The sequence below is a fragment of the Ilyonectria robusta genome (genome assembly GCF_021365365.1).
Source record: "Ilyonectria robusta strain PMI_751 chromosome Unknown BGZ61scaffold_21, whole genome shotgun sequence".
NCBI classification, from domain to species: domain Eukaryota; kingdom Fungi; phylum Ascomycota; class Sordariomycetes; order Hypocreales; family Nectriaceae; genus Ilyonectria; species Ilyonectria robusta.
Genome location: NW_025764455.1, coordinates 477899 through 500625, shown reverse-complemented (window position 1 = coordinate 500625; position 22727 = coordinate 477899). Strand labels below are relative to the sequence as shown.

Sequence of the window (22727 nt, the reverse complement as noted above, 5' to 3'; positions counted from 1 at the left end):
CCAGACAAGCCATCCCCCAGCGGCCACGATGCCCTGGTGTGTCGGAGGTTAAAGCCCTGCCGCATTAGCTCCCAGAGAGGGTACCTCGACTCTCACCGGTCAGCACGTAGCGGAGCATGTTCCTCTCACTCGACGCTCGCGGAAGCTTGCACAGTGTCCCGCTCACACGTGTGTTGCTCCCGTTGCGTCGTCTCTCTAGCTGCCTGTGAGCTGTGGCTGTGGCTGGTCACACATGGTGCGCCAACAGACCACAACCGACTGACAATTGGCAGTGCTGTTCACATGGGCTTTGTGCATGCGCAAATGTGCGCTACATACGGAGTGCACAGCACATATCCTGGCGCTATGGCCTTCTTGATACCGACAACCTGCCTGTCTCAACACGTGCGTCTGATAACGCCTGATATGGATGGGCAATCGACTCAGCGTAGATACGGGAACTCGCTCACCTTACTCATGCGGAATGGCGTTTGTCCACGAAACCCTCTCCACATCAGTCTAACGCCTCTGAGGACTACCGAGTACACTACGTTGCAAGCCAGACCCGACAATTGACTTGCGACGTGTGTCTAGACAATTGAGTTTGCACTACACGCCCGACTCGTGGTCGTGGGGGTTTAGTCGCCCAGACTGCGAGTAGTTCCAAGAATCGCAAGTGACAGAGAGTCAGTCTAGCAAATGGGTTCTCGCGTGGAGACATGTCAACGGAATCAGTGCCCGAGTGGGCAGTAGCTCATGTGCTCGTGTGCTCTCTGTCCGGTCTCGGGGGGGCCTTTGTGCGCTCTCGCAAACCCGTCGCCATGACTCTTATCCAGCTTCTCGCTAGGCATTGAGTATGAACACATGCAGAATCAGAGGGAAACCTCGGCATTCGGCGCAGTTCAGTGGACTTTGTTGAGTTCACCAAGGCGGTAGTTCCCCGTTACCATCGCAAATCCTTCCCGTCATCATCGGTATGCGGCCTCTTTTGGCAAGCAGGTTACATTTGGCGGCTCGTTTGCTCGCCATTCGGTTCGCCCAGCTGAGTTCAATCCTACCCTATCAACCCCCACTACTGTCAAGCTGCTCGGTTCTTCTTTGGGCTATGACTGCTGTGCAAGGCTCTTCTCTCGCCTTCTTTCTCTTGTGTCATCCGCCCCATCTATTGCCTCGCCTCCATTGGCTCTCGACTTGCCTCTAACCTCTAGTGATCCTTGCCATGTTGAACTGCTTCACAACCCGACGGCCTCGTTCCGACCCGCTTCAGTTGGTGCCTGGGAGCGGATGCTGATGGTGCCTGGGCGACGAGGCACCAATCCACGTACCCTTGTCAGCTGCGGATGGTCTCTGCCACCACCAACTCCCCAACAAGGAACAGGACACCAGCTTGAGAGACAAACTCCCAGGAACCACTTTTCGCAAGCATGGCGATGGATGGCTTGTACATTCGCGCAAACCCGCAAAGTTCCGCCATCCTCATCCCCGTTGCTGTGCTTATCTTTCATCTATTCTATGGGCTCGGCTCGGCTGATATTGGTAGCTCGGACTGGTGGCTTGCACAAATATGCTCTCCGGAACTGCGGAAGCACGTTGTAAGTTGGCACCGGCGCCGCACGATCAGTTGAGCACGCACCGTCCGGCGTTCCATCCAGTGATAGCGTGAGCTTGCCGCCCTTCTTACCTGAAGGAAGAAGCACCGTCTCAGTCGGTGATACCGATTGTCTCTGTGACACCGTTGCGTGTAAGCCAACTGGCCCGCCACCTCTAGTGAGGTTGTGCACAGTCGTCTTGCCGACAGCATCGCCCAGCGGTCCATTGTTACGACCCGGTTCAGCGTACAGCCCAGAACAGGGCTCGGCTAACATGAGCGTATCAATTGAATATCTGCAATCAATTAATTCCCTTGTCCGCCCCTAGTCTAATGCGAGTCGCCACCAACAAATGTTCCGCGCACCAACGTTGCATATCATGCGGCCAGAATCACGTACATGTCAGCATTGTTGGGGCTTCCCGTTATCAATCCCTCGGCAGTTAAATATAGGCGGCAGTTGAAGAAAATGAGATCTGGAAATGAGAAAGACGAACGAGGGTTGCAGAGTGGCAAGGAATTCGCCCAACAACCGGGTGATTCCACTCAAATTAATCGGTGGCTGGCTGAGAATCGTTGACAATGCAACGTCCACCCTCCAATTGAGCAATAGCTTGCCCTACCTCAAGCCACAATCGTGGGAAGAGAAACAGGGTTACGGCCCGGAAGCCGTTAGACTTGTCTCTGATCATATTTTCGGCACCGATTGTGCTGCAGATCGGCAATCTGGGTTACATTGAATCGAGTTTGCCACGAAGTGAACGAAGATTCAAGCCACGCAGAACAGATAGGGCCATGTCTTGAACGATACGGGAAGCGCCTCTGTTACATTTCTCACTGGCACTGTATCATCGGCCCCGCGGAAGGGGTAACGGGCATACTGCAAGTTGCAGGTGTCTTTCGCATATTCTTGGAAATTCGACGCGACCTAAACGGTAGCCAATGACAATTGTAAACCGTTTCCATCCTGTAGCGCGTCATATGCACGTCAGGTTACGGGGGCTGGAGGACCGATTAGGATGCACGTCCGTATTGGAGCTCTCACGTCACGACCGTGAAAAACGCTCGTAAGAAGTTCGTCATCCAATTGAGCTCTTCCCGGTTTCCTCGCTTCGGTAGGAGCTCTTGAAGAGCTTTCAATCTAATCGTCCCTGATTGGATACGACGTCCTGGGGGCTGGGGAGCTTACGGCCATCTTTGGACGTACCTGCAGCCGGTGGGCGGTGCTGACGACGACATCGACTGGACGTTATCCCTTACCAATACCCACTCATGCTGACGGATGGATTCTATGGAGTACTTCGTTTGTCCAGAGTGGGAGCGGTTGCGGTTCTCTGCAGCCTTCTCAGCAACCTTTCCCTGCCCAGGACGAACCTTGACAAGGGATCCAGGTTCTGGGTTCCATGGACAAAGCCTTGCCCGAGGTGGCTCCGACTCTCGCCGCGCCGCTGACAGGAGGATGCGAAGCAGGATGATGCTGGGAGGCTGTTTGATCGACGATGGTCCAATGGTTATCGTGGGGTATCTGAGTAGGTAATCGACCGATCTCAGCCGACGGGAGGCAGACCATGGACCTCCACGGAGGTTTGTCAGCCCTCTTTCGTCCGCCATTGATCCCCGCCATTGTGCGAGCCGGTGGCGCAGGAACATATCTCCTCGTCCGAAGTACCATGAGGAGTATCATCCAAAGTGTCAACCTCGTGTTGGTCCATGTCAAAGTGGCAACGTTCTTGCGGGTACTACCCATCCTGCCTCTCCACCAGCTTCTCAATCGAGATGCAAGGTTTTTCCAATTGAGAGCCGTTGGGGTTCACTCGGCTTGTGCCTGGCGAGGCATTTTCGGTCTCACTGTGACAGCTCCAAGCTCTGGAGTTGGAGGGCTGCGACTCGACGCCATTCGCTCCGCCGAGCCCTAACAGAGGGCCACCACGCAGACAGGAAAGCTTGGTGCGTCTGCGTTCCTGACGATCGTGGCCGGGGGGCTGGACAGAGCGGGACAAGTGGTACCACACACACACGGGAGTGCGCCAACGGGCGCTGGCTGACCTGAGCCCAGCTGAGTTGGCCGCTGCAGCAGGACGAAAGCCATGCTTCGGCAGGGAAGAGCTCTCGCAGCTTTCTCAGATGGTTTTTATTGCTTTTTCGTCTACCTCTTGACGACCAAAGGATTCTGTTTCGTCTTGAGAGCCAGGAACATGCCGTTATGCAGCAGGGATCGCATCTGGAAAGTGTGACTTGAGAGACAGGTCTCGGCTGAGGCCATCCACAATTTGGCTTTAACTAGTCGGTAGCATTCAGCCGCCGCCCTGCTACTGGCTCGATTCGGATCGGTCAGTTCAGGCACCGTTCCGCTGTGCTCAGGCACCGGAGACGGTTGAGTGGTTGCATGCCCCGGGCTAGCAGAGCGCCCTGAAAAGGTGGGCAACCATCACTGGCTCTCTGGGCTGGTGGTGGATGGAGAACGGCGATGAAGTTTTTTTTTCTTCTTCTTTTTGCTAGGTGACTCCACCGTGCCCTAGGTGAAGAGAATTCGGCAATCAGATGTCACATTTTTCATCAGCAAGGGGGCATTGGAATCGAATCGGCAATTGAAAAATGGCTTGAGGTGGCTGGGATCTGATGCAGTCGTGCGTGTGAAGATGGTGCGAAGAAGTAAGATACTTGGTGAGGGTTCTCATCCGGGCTTGACCTTGAAGTCTGACGGTTGAGAAACCTTGTCCCTCGGCTAGGACGTCCTTATCCCAACGCTGCATTTCGGTTTGGATGAAACAGCCATTTGCGCCTCTCAGCCGCGGCCAATTTATTTTCTGCAAGGAAATTCCTCGCTGAATGCTCCCGTCTCAGCCATTACGGCGCCGTACCAGCGTAGCTCAGCTCTGCCCCAGACACTTTAAGATGCGGATGGGCCGGACGACCCGGAGACGCGGCACCCGTTGAGTCCGGGGCCATGGCCGACATGCAGCAAAGTCGCGCGAGACTGTTGGTCTCAGGTTCTCGACCTCCGAGGTTCTCGACCAGCCGTGCCCAAGAGGCATATCCCTGCAAATTATACGCAGCCGCGAAAACACGGGGAGAGTCAGCGACGGAGTAAGCAGGCGCCCTGCGGGTTCATCCTGTTCACCGCTGTGGAATTGACAAATTTCCCTCTGCACGGCTTGTGTGTTAGTCACTCAATCCGACTCGACAATGGCCATTGCCTCCAGAGGCTTTCCATGGGGACCCGGGCGGCTGCTTGCAGAAGCAAATAAATCCACGCGGCGGGACAGGCCTGGATCGTGGCTGGCGCCGTGTGGCGACACCTCATTCGCCAGAGGATCAACCCCGATCATACATGTACCTACTGTACAGTACCTGCTTACCTACCTACTATCTATCTGTTCTCGGGGATGCTCTGGGGAGTCAGCGAGGTGGGGGCGGGCTGCCGAGCGTCGGCCACGATGCGATGCGATGCGATGCTGCTGGCGCGGGAGTTGTCCCACATTGAGGCCATCCCGGCGTCCGGGGCTGATGTCGGCGTGGACATGTGATGGAACCGGGAACAGCGCATTCCGGGGAGAAGCCCATTGCTCGCTGGGGCCGGTCAAGGACTGCAGGCGTAGAGGGCGAATTGTGTGATGTCGACATGATCTCATCCAGTGTCGAAGCGCCGCGGCTGCGACGGCGTTTGCATGGGGTGCACATGGCTCTTCTACGTGGAAGCGTGTGGTTTGAAGCGCAGTGGCAAACCAGTTGTTGGGCCACCTCTACAGCTGTCATGGGCCGACGTACTTACTTACTGTGCATGCTTAACCGCGACCTAGAGTTGCAGCCGACGTAGGAACCCTCGACGGCACCGTCGGCACATGTATGTTGGACGAGGCGACGAGGGGATCCTGCTGCACGCCGCGCAGTACCTTGCGTGAGACCCTGGATAGACTCGTCCCACGGCCGCATCACGACGTGCTGCGAGTGCTTTCCCGAGCGGAGAAGCCTCTGGCGGATAGGCAGAGTTGACGTGGCTATGTGCCTCGCCGTTGTTTAGTTTTGCATCGGGAGTTTGTGGGCGACGGTGTCGTTGTCTGGCGGTGAGGTGCTGTCGCGAGGACGCGGCAGAGCTCGGTTGGACGTTGGAGGTTTTCGGGCGAAGGGCGACGGCTGTGGTGATTCTATGCTTGCCATGTGTTCGTATGATTGTAGCTGTGCGGGATAATTGGTGCCGTTTGTTAGAGAGAGTTGACTGATAGAACTGTGGCAGGTGAGGCAATTCACTAAACCGGTGACGCTTTCGTCTGTGAGGTGACGAATGCTTGTTTAGATCAATCCTTTGGGTTCAATGGCTCTTTCAATGTGAAACAATGTCACTTGCGTGCCGGTAATGCGTAGTCAAAAGTGCCTATTTGTTGATAGTAGTTCCGGTTCATGATCAGCATTCGTTCAATGGAGCAATTCCGTAACCTGCTGTGCTCATACCCAGGGTCATTTCTGGTCCCGTCCGAGTCAATCAGGTCCGTCTGGTTCACGTTTATTATATCAATAGAATTATTGACTCAATTAGTGCCATCCTCGACAGAAAAGCTGTTGATTTGTGTAAGTGCTGGCACCATGGCCCGAAGTCGAGAGGATATGGTCCAGGGTAGGTACCACAACAATCGTGGTTGAGGTATTACTCCTTCATGGTACGATAGGAAAGGAGTTGGTGTTACTTCATAGGAGATTTAGAACAAGATATATCATTCTAAACTTTCTATGCATTGTTATTATCTTCTCTGAAACGGGCACTCTGTTTGGCTGTCGTAATGGAGATGATGCTGAAATACCCCTCGTCGCGACTATATTAGGACGTCGTAGGCATTAGTCGTTAACCTATATTTTGTCAATGCTTCTCACAAGGAAGGAGAATCTCCTAGGAAAACCTAGAACTTTACGTTCTAGACTTGATTGGGACATACACCTATATATGCCGGTGAAACGCACGGTAATAGGTGGCGGCTGGCCATTGCCCAGGTCGTTAACTCCATCGCGACATGTGTCATAGCGCATAGAACATAGCCTTCAGACTCGAGCAGGACTAGATGGATAGAGACTATTGTAGGACATCCAGGAAATAGGTGGGAGCCAACCAGGGTATAAATGGTAACCTAACCTAGGAGCCGCGCTTCGCATTGATTAGCTACCCTTGCCACCTGGCGCCTGCCGGGGACAAGTCAGGACCAAAGCATGCAGGTCCGAGGCAATAACACATAACTAAGACCTGACACAACATATTAAAGCGGCCTCTCAGAGCTCCCGCTGAGTTGGGCGTATGTTTTAAACGCTGGCATGGAACAGGGGTGTAGGGAAAGCTGGGAATGCCAACCAGAAGCCCAATGATGCCGAATGTAGGCGAATAGGAACACATTTGAAACAAAGTTTGCGTTTGATCTTGCATACGGGATGTAGATGCGGCGCCCAAAACCTACTGTGGAGGGTGTTGGCCATTCCTTCGTTCCACCGCATGATGGTGTCCACCTGACACACCATGATCCTCTACTCATGCAGGAACTTCCCAATACGATCTTAGAAAGCCGTATAAGCTTAAAGTTAGTGAGATTTCCAAGACATCCATCTCTTGTCATCTTGCCAATCCGCGTCCGTCTGACACTCGTGACGTGATGACTCAGTGCGCCTTGATACAACGACAACTCTGCGATGAAGATCTCCGGAGCAGGGAATCAGGAGCCTAGGTGTGTTGTTTTAACTGGAGGTAAGTTAGAGTAATGTTGAAGTGGTTGGTGACACTGCGAAAAAGCGACCCTGTACGTCTCACACTGTTTTGGTGCAAAGGGGGTTGGCGTCACCGTCAGGAGATAATTGCCCGTACGCCATTCAATGCAAGCTTAGGAGGCAATTATGAGAGCAACGGAAAGAAGGAATAGAGAACACTAGGAGTAAGTCGCGATTTTACCAAGGGATCGGAATGGTCGGTTTCGATGGGAAAAGTGCCAGCCACACGGAACACGACCATATCGAATTAGGGGATCTGGGCTGGAACGACAAGCATTGCGAGTAAATTTGATCAGGGCTGAAGAAGTAAGGAAATTTAGGAGTTGGAAGGGGGAGTTATTGGACAATAGGGATTGCCAGATGGTCGAGGGACGCCCCTTGTGAAGCCTGGCCTATTTGGCGGGCCTATCTTAGTCACATCAGTCGATGCACTTTCGCCGTGGAACCAACCCCCATATGCCAATCAATGTTGAAGGTAAGATCGGCAAACAAGCACTGATTTCTACGCAGTATGGGCTTTCGATTTGCTGGCCACCAATCTTGACCGCTCTGTAACCGACATCATTCTAGCATCCTCCTCAGCGATTGACCCACTGCCTCGTAATGCCTGCTGTTGGAGAACTCTACTTTCACAAACACTAAGATTGATGCGTCTGAGAGGCAGGAGAGTGAGGGAAGCTCGAGCTCTGCAGCCATCACATTCATGCTTGGTCAAGCGCAGGCATGGTTGCTCGTCGATCACATGCATGGCGGATTGGAGAGCTAACTTTTGGCCGCGGGAAACATCTGTGCCTCTAGAACCCAGAAGGTTATCACATAATCTTATGCTCCCGATGAAATGGGATTATTGAAGTTAAACGCCTGGCCTACACTTGCTGGTGACAAGGGTATTGGTCGCAGACAATTTTGTGCACGGCAGAATACGCAACCTGATTTTGCTGCTTCCTGAAACCAGCCGATCAAGAAGCTCCGATGAAGTAGAACTTTTTTTCTCAAGGCTCTGGAGAGAATTGAGAACCCACGGGCCCTGGGATGACTTGTTTCCCGGTTGAGGTGAACATAAGGCTGACAAGAGAGCTTCCTGGCGGCCATCGACACGAGCTTAATCGACTAATCGACATATCGATTGAACCTCAGAAGTGAAGAGCACCACATTCAGGCGGATCTGAGTCAAGGAATTTATGTAAACGGAACAAGAAATCCGTCGCTGATGTTCCTATTCACCTACACTTCTAGGTGACATCATCCGGCCGGTAAAGAGTTAATTATTTGCTTAAATATAGTCTTAAATGTGCTAATTATTGCAATCCACTACATGCGCTATTGAGAATGGAAAGCCCCGCGACAATGACTCCTCAAGCTGTGTTATCCAAGTGGGTGTCAAGACGATGCCGTGACGTCAATGTGCCGTTGATGATGCTAGCTCTCCCCCACTTTCGGCGGTGCTGAATAAGTGGGAGCATCTCGCCCGCTCTTTCGACCCAATGGTTTACCCGACTGGGGCGCCCTCCGCTCCGTCGTCGGATGCTCGCGGCTCGCGACTTGATGAAGGCGCGAGTTCCAAAGAGACTCGCTCAATCAGATGCGGGATGCGTCGGCCGAAACTTGGGCCGGCTCTCGTAAGTGGGGGGAGAGGTGAAGCCACGTGCCGCTGGCGGTTGTAGAGAGGCTGCAATAAATATTGGCTCTGTTGCTTCCGCCTCATTTGAGAAGACCAAGGGTCTAGGTCTAGGTCTATGAATTGGCCGCCCAGGGATTCTAGTTACTGCCTTGGTAGTTGCAGCGACTGAGTTAGGTCTGAGATCTGCGGCAAGCGAACGTGGATACCCTAGCCTCACTGTTGCAGCCGCTCCGATCAGCATCATGGCATTTACCGCCGAGCCTTACGACCCAGTCACGGCGGCGACGTGGCTGTTCTGCGTGACGTGCGGCACTCAGTTCCCTACAGCGGACCGGGCTGCCGTCAAGAGCTGCCATATATGCGATGACCCGCGGCAGTTCGTGCCCGCGTCGGGGCAGTCGTTTACCACGCTGGGAGACGTGCGGAAGACGCACCAGAACGAGTTCACGCCGTGTGAATCGGATGCGCGGATCACCTTCATAGCGACGGTGCCGAAGCTGAGCATCGGACAGCGAGCTATGTTGATACAAACGCCGGCTGGAAACATCCTCTGGGATTGCATTTCGTTGTTGGACGACGAGACCATCGCCAAGATTGAGGCTCTCGGCGGCTTGAAGGCCATCGTCATCAGCCACCCGCATTTTTACAGCACGCATGTGCAATGGGCCAGGGCCTTCAAGTGCCCCGTGTACTTGGCGTCCGAGGACAAATCATGGACGACGATGGATTCGGGACACCAGGTACTCCTTACGGAAACGGAGACGGAGATTCAAGGGACCGGGGTCAAGGCCATCAAGCTGGGCGGGCACTTCCCCGGATCCATGGTCATGCTCTTCGACAGGCATCTGCTCATCGCCGACACGCTCATGACGACCTTTTCCGGCGTTGGCAAGTGGGACACGGACGCGCTGGGCGCCACGCGCGAGCGGCCGCCGGGGCTCAACTCGTTCTCGTTCCTCTACAGCATCCCCAACTTCATCCCGCTGAGCGTGCAGGAGATGGCGCGCATGTGGGAGACGCTGCGGCGGTATGACTTCCAGGAGACGCATGGGGGGTTTGCGGGCATGGATATTGTGGATGCGAGCGTGAAGCACCGGGTGCTGGATAGTATGCACATCCAAGCGCAGCACATGGGATATGGAGAACACGAGTTTATGAAGGTAAAGCTGTAGTGAATAACGATTAACGAGGCCGCGGGCGCTAATGCCTCTGAAGATAAATATGATTCCATTCTGATATGGTCGGGTATCCATTGATTAAAACGCCTTGGTAAGTCGTAAGAGGTAGGCAGTCAGTCTAGATGTCAACTCCTGCATGTGCCGCATCCCAATGGCCCGATCTAAGTGCCCAGCAACAACGCCCAAACCCATGCCCATCGCACCCAATGTCCATGCTCAGATACGCAAATTATACTAAGAAGATATTTTTTTGGAGGCTCCCGGAAACGAATGACCGTTATTCCTTCTTCCAGAACTTCCACTTCTGTTTGTCCGCGCACGACGAGGGGCACAGGTAGCGATTCAAGAGCTCGCGGCCCTCGTCGGGGAGATGGACGACCGACTCGTTGAGGGTGTCGATGATGAAGCGGTTAGCTATTGGCGAGTTAGCACGATTTTTCTAGATTGAATGCATTGAGAGCAGAGCACGCACGCATGAGGTCCATGCCGTTGTCGCCGGCGTCGAGAGCCATGTCTATGCGGGTGGAGTTGTAGCAGCCGTACCGCAGCTGGAGCTCCAGCATGCACCTCCATAGGTCCCTGGTCTCGTCGGCCGTCATGCCCTCGCAGCTCTGCTCGGAGCAGGTGCTCGCCTGGCGGCTGCGCTCCATTTCGGGAATCGCGACGCGGTCTTCGGACGTGCGGCGGTGGTGCTTGGTGACGATGATGCCGTCGTCGCTGGGGGAGCTCCACGCGGAGACGACGGAGATGATGGACGGGCGTCTGGGGCGGTTTTCACGAAACATGATGGATGGTCGTGTGTGTGTGTTTGTGCGTGTGTTGTAGTGTTGTAGAGTTGCAGTGTTGCAGTGTTGTAGTGTTGCAGTGTGGTGTAAGTGGAGTAGAGTGGTGTGGTGTGGTGTTCGTATTGACAAGAAGCGGTGGGAAGACGACGACAGTCGGTGCAGAGGGATGGGGCTATGAACGAAATTCAATTCATCGACCTCAATTATTAGAGCGGCGTGTTGATTAAGTCTCTTCCTTGCTTTTTCTTTCTTGTTTCTTGTCCAGATCACGGTCCCGAAGTTGATGCGTTGATGCGTTGGCTGCGTTGAGGTGGGTCGTCATCACAGTGGCTCACTTAAGAGACAAGGTCGGTCCCTGCTTTGCTAGGGGGGATTTCTTTTTGGAGATGCAGGGCAGCGTCAAGAGGTCAAAGCGAGTCCTATTATACTTGAGCCTCGAGCCTCTCGCCCCTCCCTCCCTTTCCTCTCCCGGGGAATCGGTGCCCAACGGCGGCAGAACGGCGAGCGGCTTGGATCAGACTTTGCAGCCATCAGCAGAGCTGGGCCCGGCCGCCAACGCCACGATGCGCAGGGCGTCAACCACATTCAGGGAACCCTTGGACTGTCCTCATGGCGCGCGCTGATGGAGGGTGGGCGTCGTCACATGCCGCAGGAAGAGGGGGGAATGCCCAGGCTGGCTGGCGGCGTCGAATGGGTCCAGGGCGAGGGGAGAGAGGAGAGAGGCTGTGGAGGGTTTGACGGTAGACTTCAGACTTGGAGATGGTGGCTCTGCTGGGACGGATAGGAAGGTTTCCGTCGACGAGCCATGGATTGGGAATAGGCCGAGACAGGCGGATGGACACGGATGCGCGGGCGTGAGTGAGTCAACGCCGGCGAGAGCTACAGTGTGCAGTGTTAGTTGCATCATGGATTACGGGCTGGATGTCGCCGCGGGCAGTGCGGGAGCTGACGATCTCGCTCAAAGTCGCCAACTCGGGCGAGAGACGCCTCGAATGGGACGCGGCCGGCATGCGAATGGACGGCGGCATCGGCATTTGGAGCCCGGGATTGGGTCTGCTAGTGACATTTGCTGTCTGCCTGTGCCGCAGTGACAGTCAGGAATGCCTGCAACCGTCAGTAACTAATGCCTGCAAGGGTGCGAATGTGTGCATGTCCGCAGCGACAGCAGATGCACTGCTGATCATCAGCCAGCCAGGGTGAGGCAGGGCGAGACAAAAAGCGAAGCCAAGCCAGCCAAGCCCATCAGCCAAGCAGACCACGCAATGGTCAGCATCATGGCCCGCCCGACAACCATAAGACAACCTATCGCCAGCCCGAAGCCTTTTTTTCGACATCTGGGCTCGGCTTGAGCGGGGGAGGGCTTGGAAGGGCTTGGCCTCGATGCTCAAACTTCCTGATTCCACGGCGCCCAGGTCGCGTGCGAGGCTTTGTCGCGCTTGGCACATGGGAGCCAAGCGTCGAAGCGGCGGGGGATGCGGAATAGATAAGAGCGCTGGGTCACCGGGTCTTAGCCTCGAGGGCTGGTGACAGCAGGCCCAGACCTGAGACGTGTCGCAAGCCGCGATAAGGTTCGCGCCATATCGGCGACGAGCAGATATCTCATGATGATGATGTCGGCGTGGATGATGCCGCAGTCACTGGCAGTGCGGGAGTGCACAGTGCACCACCACGGCACACTGCGCGCCGTGGCTGGCTGCACAAGGCGTGAGTCAACCTGTCGAAAACGTCGGTGTAAACGCACGCCAGCTCCGAGCGATCCGATGGCCATGCGGCGACGGCGGCGACGGCGGCGACAAGTGAGGATGATTACCGTGATTTTGCTTCTTCCGTGCGGGCGCTTTTTAGGTGAGGCTGCTGATTGTACAGTCAGCGGATGCGGTGGGAAAAGTGACGACCTGAAGGGGTTGCGCGAGCCATGAGATTTCCGCTGTGACAAAATCCGATGACCAGAGAGGCCAAGACAATGGGGGATGTGTTTTCTTTTGGATCCCGGCAGAGAAATGCGGAGGATCGGCGAGGATGCCTGCAAGTATGTCACTCGCAAGGGTTGCCAGATGCACTCGCTGCAACCAAGCTGGAGGGGGTTTACTGGATTGGGTATCCCGCCAGTTCGCATTACTTAACATACATGGCAATATCTTTAAGGCGATGCGAGAAATGGTTACCATCATCGATGTCCCCAATTCAATCCCGACGAGGGGATGCCGCGAAACCCTGTCCATCGCCGCCATCCTTGCCCCTCGGTCTAGATCCCATCACAACGCCACGGACGATCTAGGACCTGGACTATTTCCTCCGCATCTGTCGCTAGCAAAGACAATAACCCAGACAATAAGGGCGAGAACATGGGTCCAACAAAGCAAGCAGCGCCGTGGCAGCTGAATACAGCGCAACGGATCTGCGCCACGGGCATATTGACATTTCTCGAGTGGGGGCTTGACTTTACGCCATGCTTCCTCCCTGGCATCGGGCTCGCCCGTGCATCGCGATCCGTGTGTCCTTAATAATAATCGCGTCCTTTGCCTCTGCCGAGTGCCGACAACGCTCAGCCCTATGGCGTTGGTTGACTCGTAGCACTAGGTATTGTCTCGTTGAATAGATCCATAATAGACTTACGTGGGTGCTTGTTAATGAAACCATACCTGTTCCTGCTCACTCTAAAAACAGAATACAAAAAACCCCGAACTAGTCACCGAGACTTTCCGAGTTCTCGTATAATTAGCGTATACCGTATAAGCGGCAAAATCCTCCGCGACGATCCCTGTGTTTCTTGAAGCATAGTCCCCCCTTCTGCTGCCTCGTAAATCCTCCAACCGATTTCACGGCCCGAGATGACGCGGTCCCAGTTCCATCTAGCCCGCAAAGGACCAATGCATGCATTGTGTAACGTGCAAATCAAGTGGGCTTCCCGCGAGGCTTTGTACTGCCCCGTCCTGCCAGCCTCGCGCCTCGTTGTTACCCCTGACCCGGCAGACGCAGTAGTTGGGGGTTCCTGAAGCGGCCGCAGGCAGCATGTTAATTTAAAACGGACCAAGCAGATCCTTCTGTGTTTTGCCTGGCGATGTGTGTGGCGTTGTCTGCTTTGCACATTCGTAATTTTCGGTTCCCCCTTTGCGGCTGACGAAGACCATCCAACTTCTAACCACAATCATTTTCATCCCGTTTTGGCAAATGCAGCTTTGAGAATCTAAAATCAAGAGCTAGCCTGGTTCTGGGACACAAGAGAAGGCGATACTCGACAAGCGCAGATTCGGTTGGACAAGCCTGTCCTCGCAGGAGCTACCCTCAGCCTGTTCCTGTTGGCGACGTGAGTGATTATCATGCACGACATTCTATCGGCGCACATGATTTCCGACGACAGCCAACTTCACAGCTCTCTTTTCACATTCGTGTGAGCTGGCAGCCATCATGCTTCTGATCAACCCTCGAAGCCGACGATTCATCATCCTGGTCCTCCTCGTCGCAACGTTGACTCTCCTACTCCTAGTTGTAGACGGGCCAAGAGCGTACTTTGAAAAACACTTTACGAACCACAAAGACCCCAACGAGCCGCCCCATCCCGAATACCTCCCCGAGCCGACGTGGCTGCCACCCGCAGTTCAAGATCCCTTTCCGGCGCTCGCGACTTCGACTCCCCCACCGATCCCCAAGTGGAACGTCCCGAAAAAGAAACTGCACAAGAAATATGGCATCGAGTACGCGCCGCCGTTGCTGATCGGCTTCACGCGATCATGGCCGATGCTGCTCCAGGCCGTTGTCTCGTACATCACGGCTGGATGGCCGGCCGAGCAGATCTACGTTGTTGAGAATACGGGCGTGCAGCGTGCCAACTTGGAAGGAAAGTTGACGCTTCAGAACCCATACTACATCAACTACGAGCAACTCAAAAAGCTCGGGGTTAATGTTATCAGGACGCCCGTCTTGATGAACTTTGCACAGCTGCAAAACTACTACATCCACCTCTCCCACGAGCATGACTGGCCTTACTACTTCTGGTCACATATGGATGTCCTCGCCTTGTCCTACGAAAGCGGCCAAAAGGGAGTCACTCCGTGGGCTTCCGACCCCAAATACAAGACGGTCTACGAGCTGTGCCTTACCGAGCTCAACTATACGCTCCACACGGAAACGCGGTGGGCCAACGTCTTCTTCGCCTACGACCACCTCGCACTAGTGAACCGCGAGGCATACGAAGACGTCGGCGGATGGGACACGTTTATTCCGTATTACATGACGGACTGCGACATGCACTCCCGGCTGAACATGGCCAAATGGAGGCAGCGAGATGCCAAGGCCGGCATCATCACCGACGTGAGCACCGTCCTCGACGACCTCGGCGCTCTGTACCGCAACACTTCGATCGTCCCGCGATTCACCGACCCAAACCCCCCGCCGCCGAAGCCGGACGACGGGAAAGCCAAGCGCGATGTCACCCCGCGCGACGAGGGAGAAGCCCTCAAGTACTGGCGCAGCCTGTCGAAGATTGCCGAGGAGATGTCGCACTACAAGCACGGCGACCGGGAGCGCAACGTGTGGCAGGTAGGTCAGAAGGGCGGCCGGGGCGAGCCGTTTTACTACCCCGCGACGGGCATCGAGCAGGCGATTGATATCCTGACCGAGGCCGGGCGCGAGATCTTCCGCAAGAAATGGGGGCATCGGGACTGCGAGCTGATCCGTGGCGGTGGGTTGCAGGCCGACGACATGTGGCGGGTGAAACAGGACTGGCGGGACTAGGGCGGGAGATGTTTGAGGTGTGGCATCTAGGAAATGCTCAAGGTGTGGCATCTGGGAGATCTTCAGGGCGTTACATCGGGCAGACGTTTCGTGGGTTTCTGCTGGTTTGAAGCCAAATGAGATAGGGCCAAGTGTGTGCAAAGATACGGAGGAGGACTACAGATCAGATGATGCCATGTAGCTCCATCGCAAGTCCTACCAACCGCTGTGAGATACCGCATTCGATGGAGGGTGTCGTGACGGGGGCACACCACCAAGACGAGATGCCCAACTGTTATACTTTCTGTTGATGCTTGTTGAAGGCATCGTCGCCGGCAGACAACGAGGGCGGACAGCGAGGGAGCCCACCAACAGTGCAACAGCGCCCAACATCGAACGACAGCATCAAAATGAGGCTGGGCGTCACAACACGTAGCACGCGGCCTCACGTTGTCTTTAAAGACAACACGTTCTTCGCGAAGGGCACCACTTCGGACGGGCGACGAGTGACCTGATGCCAATGAAAAAGAGAAGAGCCCCCCACGGGATGGCCTCACGCAACCACTGCCTGACCCTCCGATACTACCTACACGATCTCAGGCCTGGGCCTGCCTGCCGGATGACCCATGTCACCTTACACGTGCATGTGGTCTGCCAACTGAGACAACAGGATCTGGCCTGGCGAAAAGTGCAACCTTAAGGGCCATGGCATTCATTCGCACTGAAGCTCCATCATGGACGACGTGGGGATGGGCATTTTGCAGAGTTCAGAAAGCAGCATCTCGTACGAAGCCGCGAGCCCGGCGTGGCAACATCTCTATTCGGCCGGAGGAGCAGAAAACACGCATCATAGATTTTTTGACAGATCTTTACTGCCGATCATCCGAACTGCCGTGAAACAGGAAACAGCTTTTTTTGTCCCTCTTAAGCCAGCTTCTCTGGAAAGCTGCGCAAAAGATTGGACAGGGGGACAGGGTTCTAAAGCTGCGAAAATGCAAGGGACCAAGGAACCCGGCGCCGCTGCAAAACACAAGCTACGTCATCGACGCAGGACAATCGCAGTACCCAGCGCATCTATTACAGCGCCCAGCGAAACGATCCGCATTTCCCGACCGAGGGGGAGGGGTGTGAATTAATTCGGCACTGCTTTGGTCCGCGCACGAGGCGAACTGGTGGGAGTCTGGTTTCCTTGCGTGGCATGACTGGCCGTGGACTCGAGTTTTGTTGTGCGCTGCCCGTCCAGATCGTGGGGGCGCCGGCCGCCTGGAAGATGACCTCATCGGTGGATCATCTGCACTTGCGGCGTGATGCGGTGAACGAGAGAGCACTGGGAGGCGCTGTTTGGGTGTGATTGCGACGAGAAAAGGCGCCAGAGAACAGACAAGCTTATTCCCTCTTGGGGGATAGTGGCAACGGTCATAGTCGCGTTGTTTACACTTCACAGATGACACTTCCCAGATGCCACCGTTGGGGAGCTCTGGAGTACGAGGTTATTGCCACCGACACGTTCAAGCATAGCACATGAGTTCACGTAGCAGAGCTAGGGGTCAAGCAGGTTGAGTGAAAGTTAAGTTATGGTATTCCTGCCATTCAGTTTGTGGTGAGCTACCTGATGCGCTCCAAAATGTCACCCATGCCCAATGCTCCTCTCTTCTCACCACCAGGGGACACGTCGTCGACTTCCCCGACCATCGCATTTCCGAGTGCTCGCGATTGTCTATCACAGCATCCGAGGAACAAATGCAGGTGCCCGTGCTGAAAATCCAAAAACAGAAAAATCAACCAAATGGGGTATCCCAAATGCCAAGTAAAATCAACGCCCGAGGTGTGCGACCATGTGTGTGTTCCGTCGCGCGCACGCGACTAGATGTGTAGAGAGCTGAAAAAAGTCTAAGTGCGGTTGTGGTAGAGCCAGTGCCGATGTCAATGCGGAGCGAGCAGAGGACACTGGATGTTGGGGTATGCGAGTGGTTTCGGTGAGAGCAAGAGAAGAGCGGGAGATGGGGACGGGATGAGTTGTACAATGTTGTGGTGTAGGGGTTGTTGCTGAGTTGTAAAAGATGAAATCCCGAGTGTATGGTGATGCTGGTATCCGGCGGGAGGTTTAAAAAGCAAGAGTGCGAATCTATGGTCCTTCCATGAGGAGATGCTGAGCTGTTGCGGGTATGATGAGATGCGATGATGCAATGCTGTGTGAGGCCGTGGCGTGGAAGCATCCAAAGTGAGACAAGCCAAAGGAGGTGGGTCAATATTATGTGACGACTGGTGAGATTTGGTGGGAGTGGTTGAAGGGGTCGGTGGAATGTTGTTTGGGTATCATGGTATCGAGAGTTGTTGTATTCCATTCCTCACCGCATCGCCGCCACGGTTGCCCCCATCCTTTGGCTTGCTGCTTGACTCGGATGCGTACTGTCGTGATCCGTTTATTTCTTGTGTGACTTGCTGGATCTCGAGTGGTGTTTCCGGACGCGCTCACGGCCCCGGCGCTCCTCGCCATCGTCGCTGCCGCTGCCACTGCTCAAGTGGCGGCGCTCCTCCTCGTACCAGGTGCTCAGGGACTTGCCGTCAAAAGTCAGGTCATCGTCCTCGATGATTGTGGGCTGGACCCAGGTGTAGGCGCTGGGGTCGTAGTAGTAGTTGGATTGGGATGTAGAAGCCATGATGTCTGATTGTTGTGGTGGTGAGATGAGCTAGAAGGTCGGAGATGTTTGGGTGAAAGTAGGAGAGGAAACGGAGAAAACGCTGGCGATTGGAAGCTAGTTGTAGGCGGCCGGCGCTGCGTTGTGTGATTGTGCGTGATGAAAGGGGTGGAATGTTCGTAGGAGAGGTGGTCTTCTTTGTTTGTCCTGAGAACGGAGTGGACAAGCAAACAAAGGAGCTGGCCTTTTGTTTGTGTGAGGGCGGTAGCGAGGAAGTGCAGTGTGTGGGCTGATGGGTGCGTCAAGCAAGAACCAGCAGAGGGAAGTTGAGAGAGGGTTAAGGAAGAGTCGAATGGCAGATGAGGTGATGAGATGCAGACCCGCGCAAAGGAGAAAGTGGTAAAGGTGAAAAGGTGATGTTGAAGAAGAACCGGGGATAGAAATGGGATGCGAGATGGGGGCGGAGCCGAGCAATATGAACCCTGGGAAAATGGAAAATGGAATTATGGAAATGGGGAACGAGGCAGCCAGAGGTAGCCTCGGTGGCGGGTTCCGGGGAGGGGGGGGAGGGGGGCGTTGGGGCGTTACGGGGGTGTGGTAATTAGGGGGTGATAGGGGGTGGGTTGGCAACGGGGGGCGTGCGCCAGCAGTGAGATTTGGAGGGCTGGGCGGACGACGAAAGCTGGGAAAAGACAGTGGCACGGGCTGCCTGTGCTGGCTCTCAGATGCACTGTGAGACGCTGGAAGTTTTGGTGGAACCGCCTTGGGACAGTGGTGTCGAGGCAGGCTTCGCGGGTACAGTAGGTACCTGTGGTGTAGTGGCGGACGCTGGCCGCTGCGCACTGGGCGGACTGCTCTGCGCTACGTACCTACAGTGGACGGACCTCCGTACAGTGGGCGGAACAGTGGGGGTCCAGATTACGATTCCCCACAGGCTCGTCCCATGCCGTGGGTGGATTGTTCCTTTTTTTTGGGAGCTCCTTTTTGGCTTGTTGTTGTTGTTGTTGTCCCCGTTTCTTTTTGCGGGGAGCGCGGAAAACCGGGGGGGTCGAAGCGCAGAGTAAGCTTCTTCATCGGGGTTTCCGACAAACTCGAGCGAACGAGGTTCGTCTAGTATTATGCTTATGGGGAAGAGGCTTTTCGTCGTTATGTAGCTTCTCGGATTCTCCTGGAAACCGAGTCGTGCGTGCGCAGGGAGTGAGGGAATTTTGCAATGGCGAGGCAAAAAAAGAAGACATGAGGAAGGGAAAAAAAAGGCCGCTTGTTGAGGGGCTTCGTTGGGTTGGGCCGGGTTGGTCGTTGAATGGCCTCGTTGGATGGCCTCCGACTCGAGTTGGATGGAGGGCTAGTCAAGATACGAGTGGGTGGTTGTTGTGTTTCGTTTTTCCTTTGCACATCTCCCGCCGTGGCCGCGTCCGTCTCGCGGGTGTACTCGGTACCGTTCGTATCTTGATGAGATGGGCTCGATTTAGAACTGCCGGACCAGGTCTATTGTCCGTCTCGTGCTGCACCGTATTGCAACGACTCAGCTGTCATAAGCAGATGCGCTCGTGGCCGACGACATGGCACGAGATTGTCCGCCGTCTGTAGTCAGCCAACATGTCGATCCCGTCTCGGCGGTTACATGTGGAAGCGGCTCCAGATAAGTGACCGGGTCTGGCCTGGCAGCGAGTATCTTTTTCGCGCCTGGCCCGAGTCAAACACGCAAACACGGAACGCAGAATGGGTGTGCCGATGAAGCCAGCGCCGGCGACTCGCGACAAACGGGCGGGTTGGGTGGTGGAGCCCCGACACCACTTCTCGGTGTGCTGATGTGCGATCTTCGGAGAAGCTCGGGCCCGCGACGGGCATGAGTCGGTGGTACGATGAGGTCTTTTTCTGTCTGTTCCTGTGTCTGCGCGGGCGATTTGGGAACGGGGCGAGGTGTTGTCACGATTCGTCAGGCGTGAGGGAATTGGCGCTGCATGGAGGAACTGATCGACTTTGGATTTGATATAGTTGGTAATTGCCCGCGCTACATTGCGCAGCTGCGGATTACCGCTTTCGTCAAATAGAATCAAGGCCTGCTGTCGTCCAGGTCTGGACTCCGGCGGTACTGGTACCGGCCGGCAAGGCAGCCCAGCGTAACCAGGACATGGACAAGGCAGCATGGGAGGATGCATTTGCTAGGCAGCAAAATACTATCGAGATACATTTGACTACTACCAGGGTCTGTGGCTTTGATCAATATTGGAACCACACTGGCTGACATGCCGGGGGTGCGAGATGCCATGCCACGCGATACACAGATGCCCATGTTTGTGGAGAAGCATCAAGTCCATCTCATTCGCACCCGCAACCCCGGTCCGCCGTGGTGACACAAGCCGGGCGGCCACTGAGAGCAGCGCTCCCAAGATGGACAACGCCGTGGCCCGAACGGAACGCTGATGGAAGGCAGTGCTCGCGGCTGGCTGACCATGCTACGTAGTAAGACGACGTCGTGCGTGCTCTCGAAGCGGAAGCTGACAAGGCTGTGGGCGCGACGGCACGGCCAGGCCCGGGGGCGGAGCTGACGAGGTCCCCCATGTGCAGGGCTTTGGGGGGGAAGCCCTACTACGTAGCATATGTCTCTCGTCAGAAAACAGCCAGCCTGTATTCATCCGTACACGACTGTATATGGGATGTGTGCGGGAGAGGCTGAGAAGAGGCGTCGGTGCGGCGGGCCTGGTCTGCCTGGACTGGGCCGGGCTGGGCTGAACTGGGCTCGGCTGGGCTGCGTCCCGCGTCCACCAACGTGCTGCGCAACAGCTTGAAAGCTGAGAGCTGAAGAGATCATCTGCAGCGAGCTATCTGCCAATAAACCCCCAATGCCAGCTCCAGCCAGCCTCCCATGAGAATGCGCCGGGAACCCTGGCCAGGAGGGGGCGCGCCTGGAGCATGTGCATCTCGTTGGTCTGACCCGGCCGACAGGGTCTTGCTTCATCGTGGGAGGGTTTCCCCGCGTCCGTCACATGCGCGGAGCTGATGATGATGATGATGGATTGACGAGGCAATGTAATGCATCCATTGCGGTGAATCAGAAAAAAGAACGCGTACAGCTATGCGCCACGGCGACGCGGCAATGGTGCAGCATCACGGGTGGTAGTACCAGATGGCGAGCACGCAGGCAGAGACGGGCTCTAATCAGACAGCTCTAGAGATAGCTTCGCTCGGCCGAGGAAAACGGAATCCATAATAATAATCGAGGATTCCACGCTTGGTCGCGAGCCGGGGTGGCAGCTTTCCCCGCAAGCAAAAGGCCCCCCCCGTGGGCCCTATCTGTCTTCTATCTGAAGCCTTTTTGTCCCAATCGCCCCGTCATCGTAATCGAGACCGAAGTCGTTGGGTCATGCCACTCGGCGATGGCCTACTTGGCCCAACGCCCAGAACTGCCTCTTCAGGCGAGGACCCAGCCGCGCGCGTTCTTCCACGCGCACGCCCCCGCAGTCGATGGATCGAAGGCCCGTCTAGAGCCACACTCCTCCAGATGGAGGGCCTCGCTGTGTCGTCTTTGGCTCCCCCTGCAGGATGTTCGGGCTGGCTGGGCTGGACCGCTCTGCACGCAATCTTCAGCAGGGCTGCGAGCGTCCCGTCGGTCCCGTCGCAGCCCTACTGCGTGTTCGTGTTCACGGGCTGCAAGCCTGAAGGGAAAAGAATGTCTTGCACTTCGTATTTGGCAGCAAACGAGCTGCAGTCAGCTAGCGGTGACGAGTTGCGTTGGGCTTTGACTGGGCCTGCTGGGTTTGCTGGGTTTGCTGGGCTTCATCAGGGCGATTCATTCGGTGGGGACAACGCATCAACAAAATATTGCTCTGCTGGCCGGGCCTCCGCCAAAAAGCAAGGCGACCGACGTGCGTAGCTACGGGCCCGGCACCCGCTACTGATGGGTTGTCCGCCGTACTGCACCCAGTCGTGTCCGCCCGGTTGGGTTGCACACCTCGGAATGTCTCGATGCCCTCCTCGAGCGCTGCCGTTGGCCAGGGCCGCCCAGCACCTGACTCACTCTTGTCTGTCGCAGCGCCATGCTTCCCGTCGTGGGCGACCAGAAAAATTTTCCGCCCTGAGCGAAAATCGTCTTGACCGCCACTGATAGGTGTCCGGGTCATGATCGAGTCATGGGTTCCGCGCAAAGCTTGTGTTTGTTCTGGGTGCGGCTCCGGCTTTCGCAAGGAGGGTGGTACAAGCTGTACTGTACAAATGTACGCTCGACTGTACGCTTCCTTGCCATGTTTGTTTCGTCCGTCTGAACTGGGTCCGGCCCCGTTCAGCCACGCCAAGGAGCTGGACTCTGCCCAGAACCGGGCCAGTCCCAAGTCGAGAGACTGTTCTAGTACCGGTACAGTACGACGCGAGATGCAAACTGTATTCCCACATTCCCACTGCAGATGCCAGCCGATGCCAGATCCCTTCCCCAGGTCCTCGTCTCCGCCAGTCGCCTTTGATACATTTGCTTCTCCTCTACAA

General features: G+C 55.6%; 11 protein-coding genes across 11 annotated transcripts; 4 read left to right on the top strand and 7 right to left on the bottom strand.

The window, feature by feature from the left end:
- Window positions 1-2118: 2118 nt before the first annotated feature.
- Window positions 2119-3217, bottom strand: BGZ61DRAFT_482352 (uncharacterized protein; the record flags this gene model as incomplete). Its single annotated transcript, XM_046249388.1, has 2 exons — window positions 2119-2293; window positions 2775-3217. 2 exons carry the CDS (start codon window positions 3215-3217, stop codon window positions 2119-2121), a joined length of 618 nt encoding a protein of 205 aa, XP_046099667.1.
- A 1197-nt stretch (window positions 3218-4414) lies between these two features.
- On the bottom strand, window positions 4415-5500 carry BGZ61DRAFT_482351 (uncharacterized protein; the record flags this gene model as incomplete). Its single annotated transcript, XM_046249387.1, has 3 exons — window positions 4415-4667; window positions 4931-5308; window positions 5340-5500. 3 exons carry the CDS (start codon window positions 5498-5500, stop codon window positions 4415-4417), a joined length of 792 nt encoding a protein of 263 aa, XP_046099666.1.
- A 3672-nt stretch (window positions 5501-9172) lies between these two features.
- BGZ61DRAFT_497264 (beta-lactamase-like protein) lies at window positions 9173-10102 on the top strand (the record flags this gene model as incomplete). The annotated part of the gene is made up of 1 exon (XM_046251127.1): window positions 9173-10102. One exon carries the CDS (start codon window positions 9173-9175, stop codon window positions 10100-10102), a length of 930 nt encoding a protein of 309 aa, XP_046099665.1.
- Window positions 10103-10243: 141 nt separating this feature from the next.
- On the bottom strand, window positions 10244-11196 carry BGZ61DRAFT_103289 (uncharacterized protein). The gene is made up of 2 exons (XM_046236851.1): window positions 10581-11196; window positions 10244-10522 (listed from the first exon to the last, which is right to left on the bottom strand). Exons 1-2 carry the CDS (start codon window positions 10891-10893, stop codon window positions 10386-10388), a joined length of 450 nt encoding a protein of 149 aa, XP_046099664.1. The 5' UTR covers window positions 10894-11196; the 3' UTR covers window positions 10244-10385.
- A 904-nt stretch (window positions 11197-12100) lies between these two features.
- BGZ61DRAFT_103277 (uncharacterized protein) lies at window positions 12101-13172 on the bottom strand. The gene has a single exon (XM_046236849.1). It carries the CDS (start codon window positions 13007-13009, stop codon window positions 12401-12403), a length of 609 nt encoding a protein of 202 aa, XP_046099663.1. The 5' UTR covers window positions 13010-13172; the 3' UTR covers window positions 12101-12400.
- A 1129-nt stretch (window positions 13173-14301) lies between these two features.
- Window positions 14302-15627, top strand: BGZ61DRAFT_361482 (uncharacterized protein; the record flags this gene model as incomplete). Its single annotated transcript, XM_046241269.1, has 1 exon — window positions 14302-15627. The coding sequence occupies one exon, from the start codon at window positions 14302-14304 to the stop codon at window positions 15625-15627; it is 1326 nt and encodes a 441-aa protein (XP_046099662.1).
- Window positions 15628-17063: 1436 nt separating this feature from the next.
- BGZ61DRAFT_103247 (uncharacterized protein) lies at window positions 17064-18267 on the bottom strand. The gene has a single exon (XM_046236847.1). The coding sequence runs from the start codon at window positions 17949-17951 to the stop codon at window positions 17385-17387; it is 567 nt and encodes a 188-aa protein (XP_046099660.1). The 5' UTR covers window positions 17952-18267; the 3' UTR covers window positions 17064-17384.
- BGZ61DRAFT_497262 (uncharacterized protein) lies at window positions 18030-18266 on the bottom strand (the record flags this gene model as incomplete). Its single annotated transcript, XM_046251126.1, has 1 exon — window positions 18030-18266. One exon carries the CDS (start codon window positions 18264-18266, stop codon window positions 18030-18032), a length of 237 nt encoding a protein of 78 aa, XP_046099661.1.
- An 854-nt stretch (window positions 18268-19121) lies between the features above and the next one.
- Window positions 19122-20006, top strand: BGZ61DRAFT_458799 (uncharacterized protein; the record flags this gene model as incomplete). Its single annotated transcript, XM_046246806.1, has 1 exon — window positions 19122-20006. A coding segment is annotated over one exon (714 nt), but the record flags the coding sequence as incomplete, so codon positions are not given.
- A 650-nt stretch (window positions 20007-20656) lies between these two features.
- BGZ61DRAFT_458797 (uncharacterized protein) lies at window positions 20657-20903 on the bottom strand. The gene has a single exon (XM_046246805.1). The coding sequence runs from the start codon at window positions 20882-20884 to the stop codon at window positions 20705-20707; it is 180 nt and encodes a 59-aa protein (XP_046099658.1). The 5' UTR covers window positions 20885-20903; the 3' UTR covers window positions 20657-20704.
- Window positions 20904-21402: 499 nt separating this feature from the next.
- Window positions 21403-22407, top strand: BGZ61DRAFT_458796 (uncharacterized protein). The gene has a single exon (XM_046246804.1). It carries the CDS (start codon window positions 21613-21615, stop codon window positions 22120-22122), a length of 510 nt encoding a protein of 169 aa, XP_046099657.1. The 5' UTR covers window positions 21403-21612; the 3' UTR covers window positions 22123-22407.
- Window positions 22408-22727: the final 320 nt, after the last annotated feature.

Excerpts from the sequence above, each read along its gene's own strand:
- BGZ61DRAFT_103289 (XM_046236851.1), bottom strand. The coding sequence starts at position 10,893 with ATGTTTCGTGAAAACCGCCCCAGACGCCCGTCCATCATCTCCGTCGTC. Across the intron at positions 10,523-10,580 it reads CAACGGCATGGACCTCATGC|CTAACCGCTTCATCATCGAC; the intron begins GTGCGTGCTCTG and ends ACTCGCCAATAG.
- BGZ61DRAFT_103277 (XM_046236849.1), bottom strand. The coding sequence starts at position 13,009 with ATGCGAACTGGCGGGATACCCAATCCAGTAAACCCCCTCCAGCTTGGT.
- BGZ61DRAFT_103247 (XM_046236847.1), bottom strand. The coding sequence starts at position 17,951 with ATGGAATACAACAACTCTCGATACCATGATACCCAAACAACATTCCAC.
- BGZ61DRAFT_458797 (XM_046246805.1), bottom strand. The coding sequence starts at position 20,884 with ATGAATACAGGCTGGCTGTTTTCTGACGAGAGACATATGCTACGTAGT.
- BGZ61DRAFT_458796 (XM_046246804.1), top strand. The coding sequence starts at position 21,613 with ATGCCACTCGGCGATGGCCTACTTGGCCCAACGCCCAGAACTGCCTCT.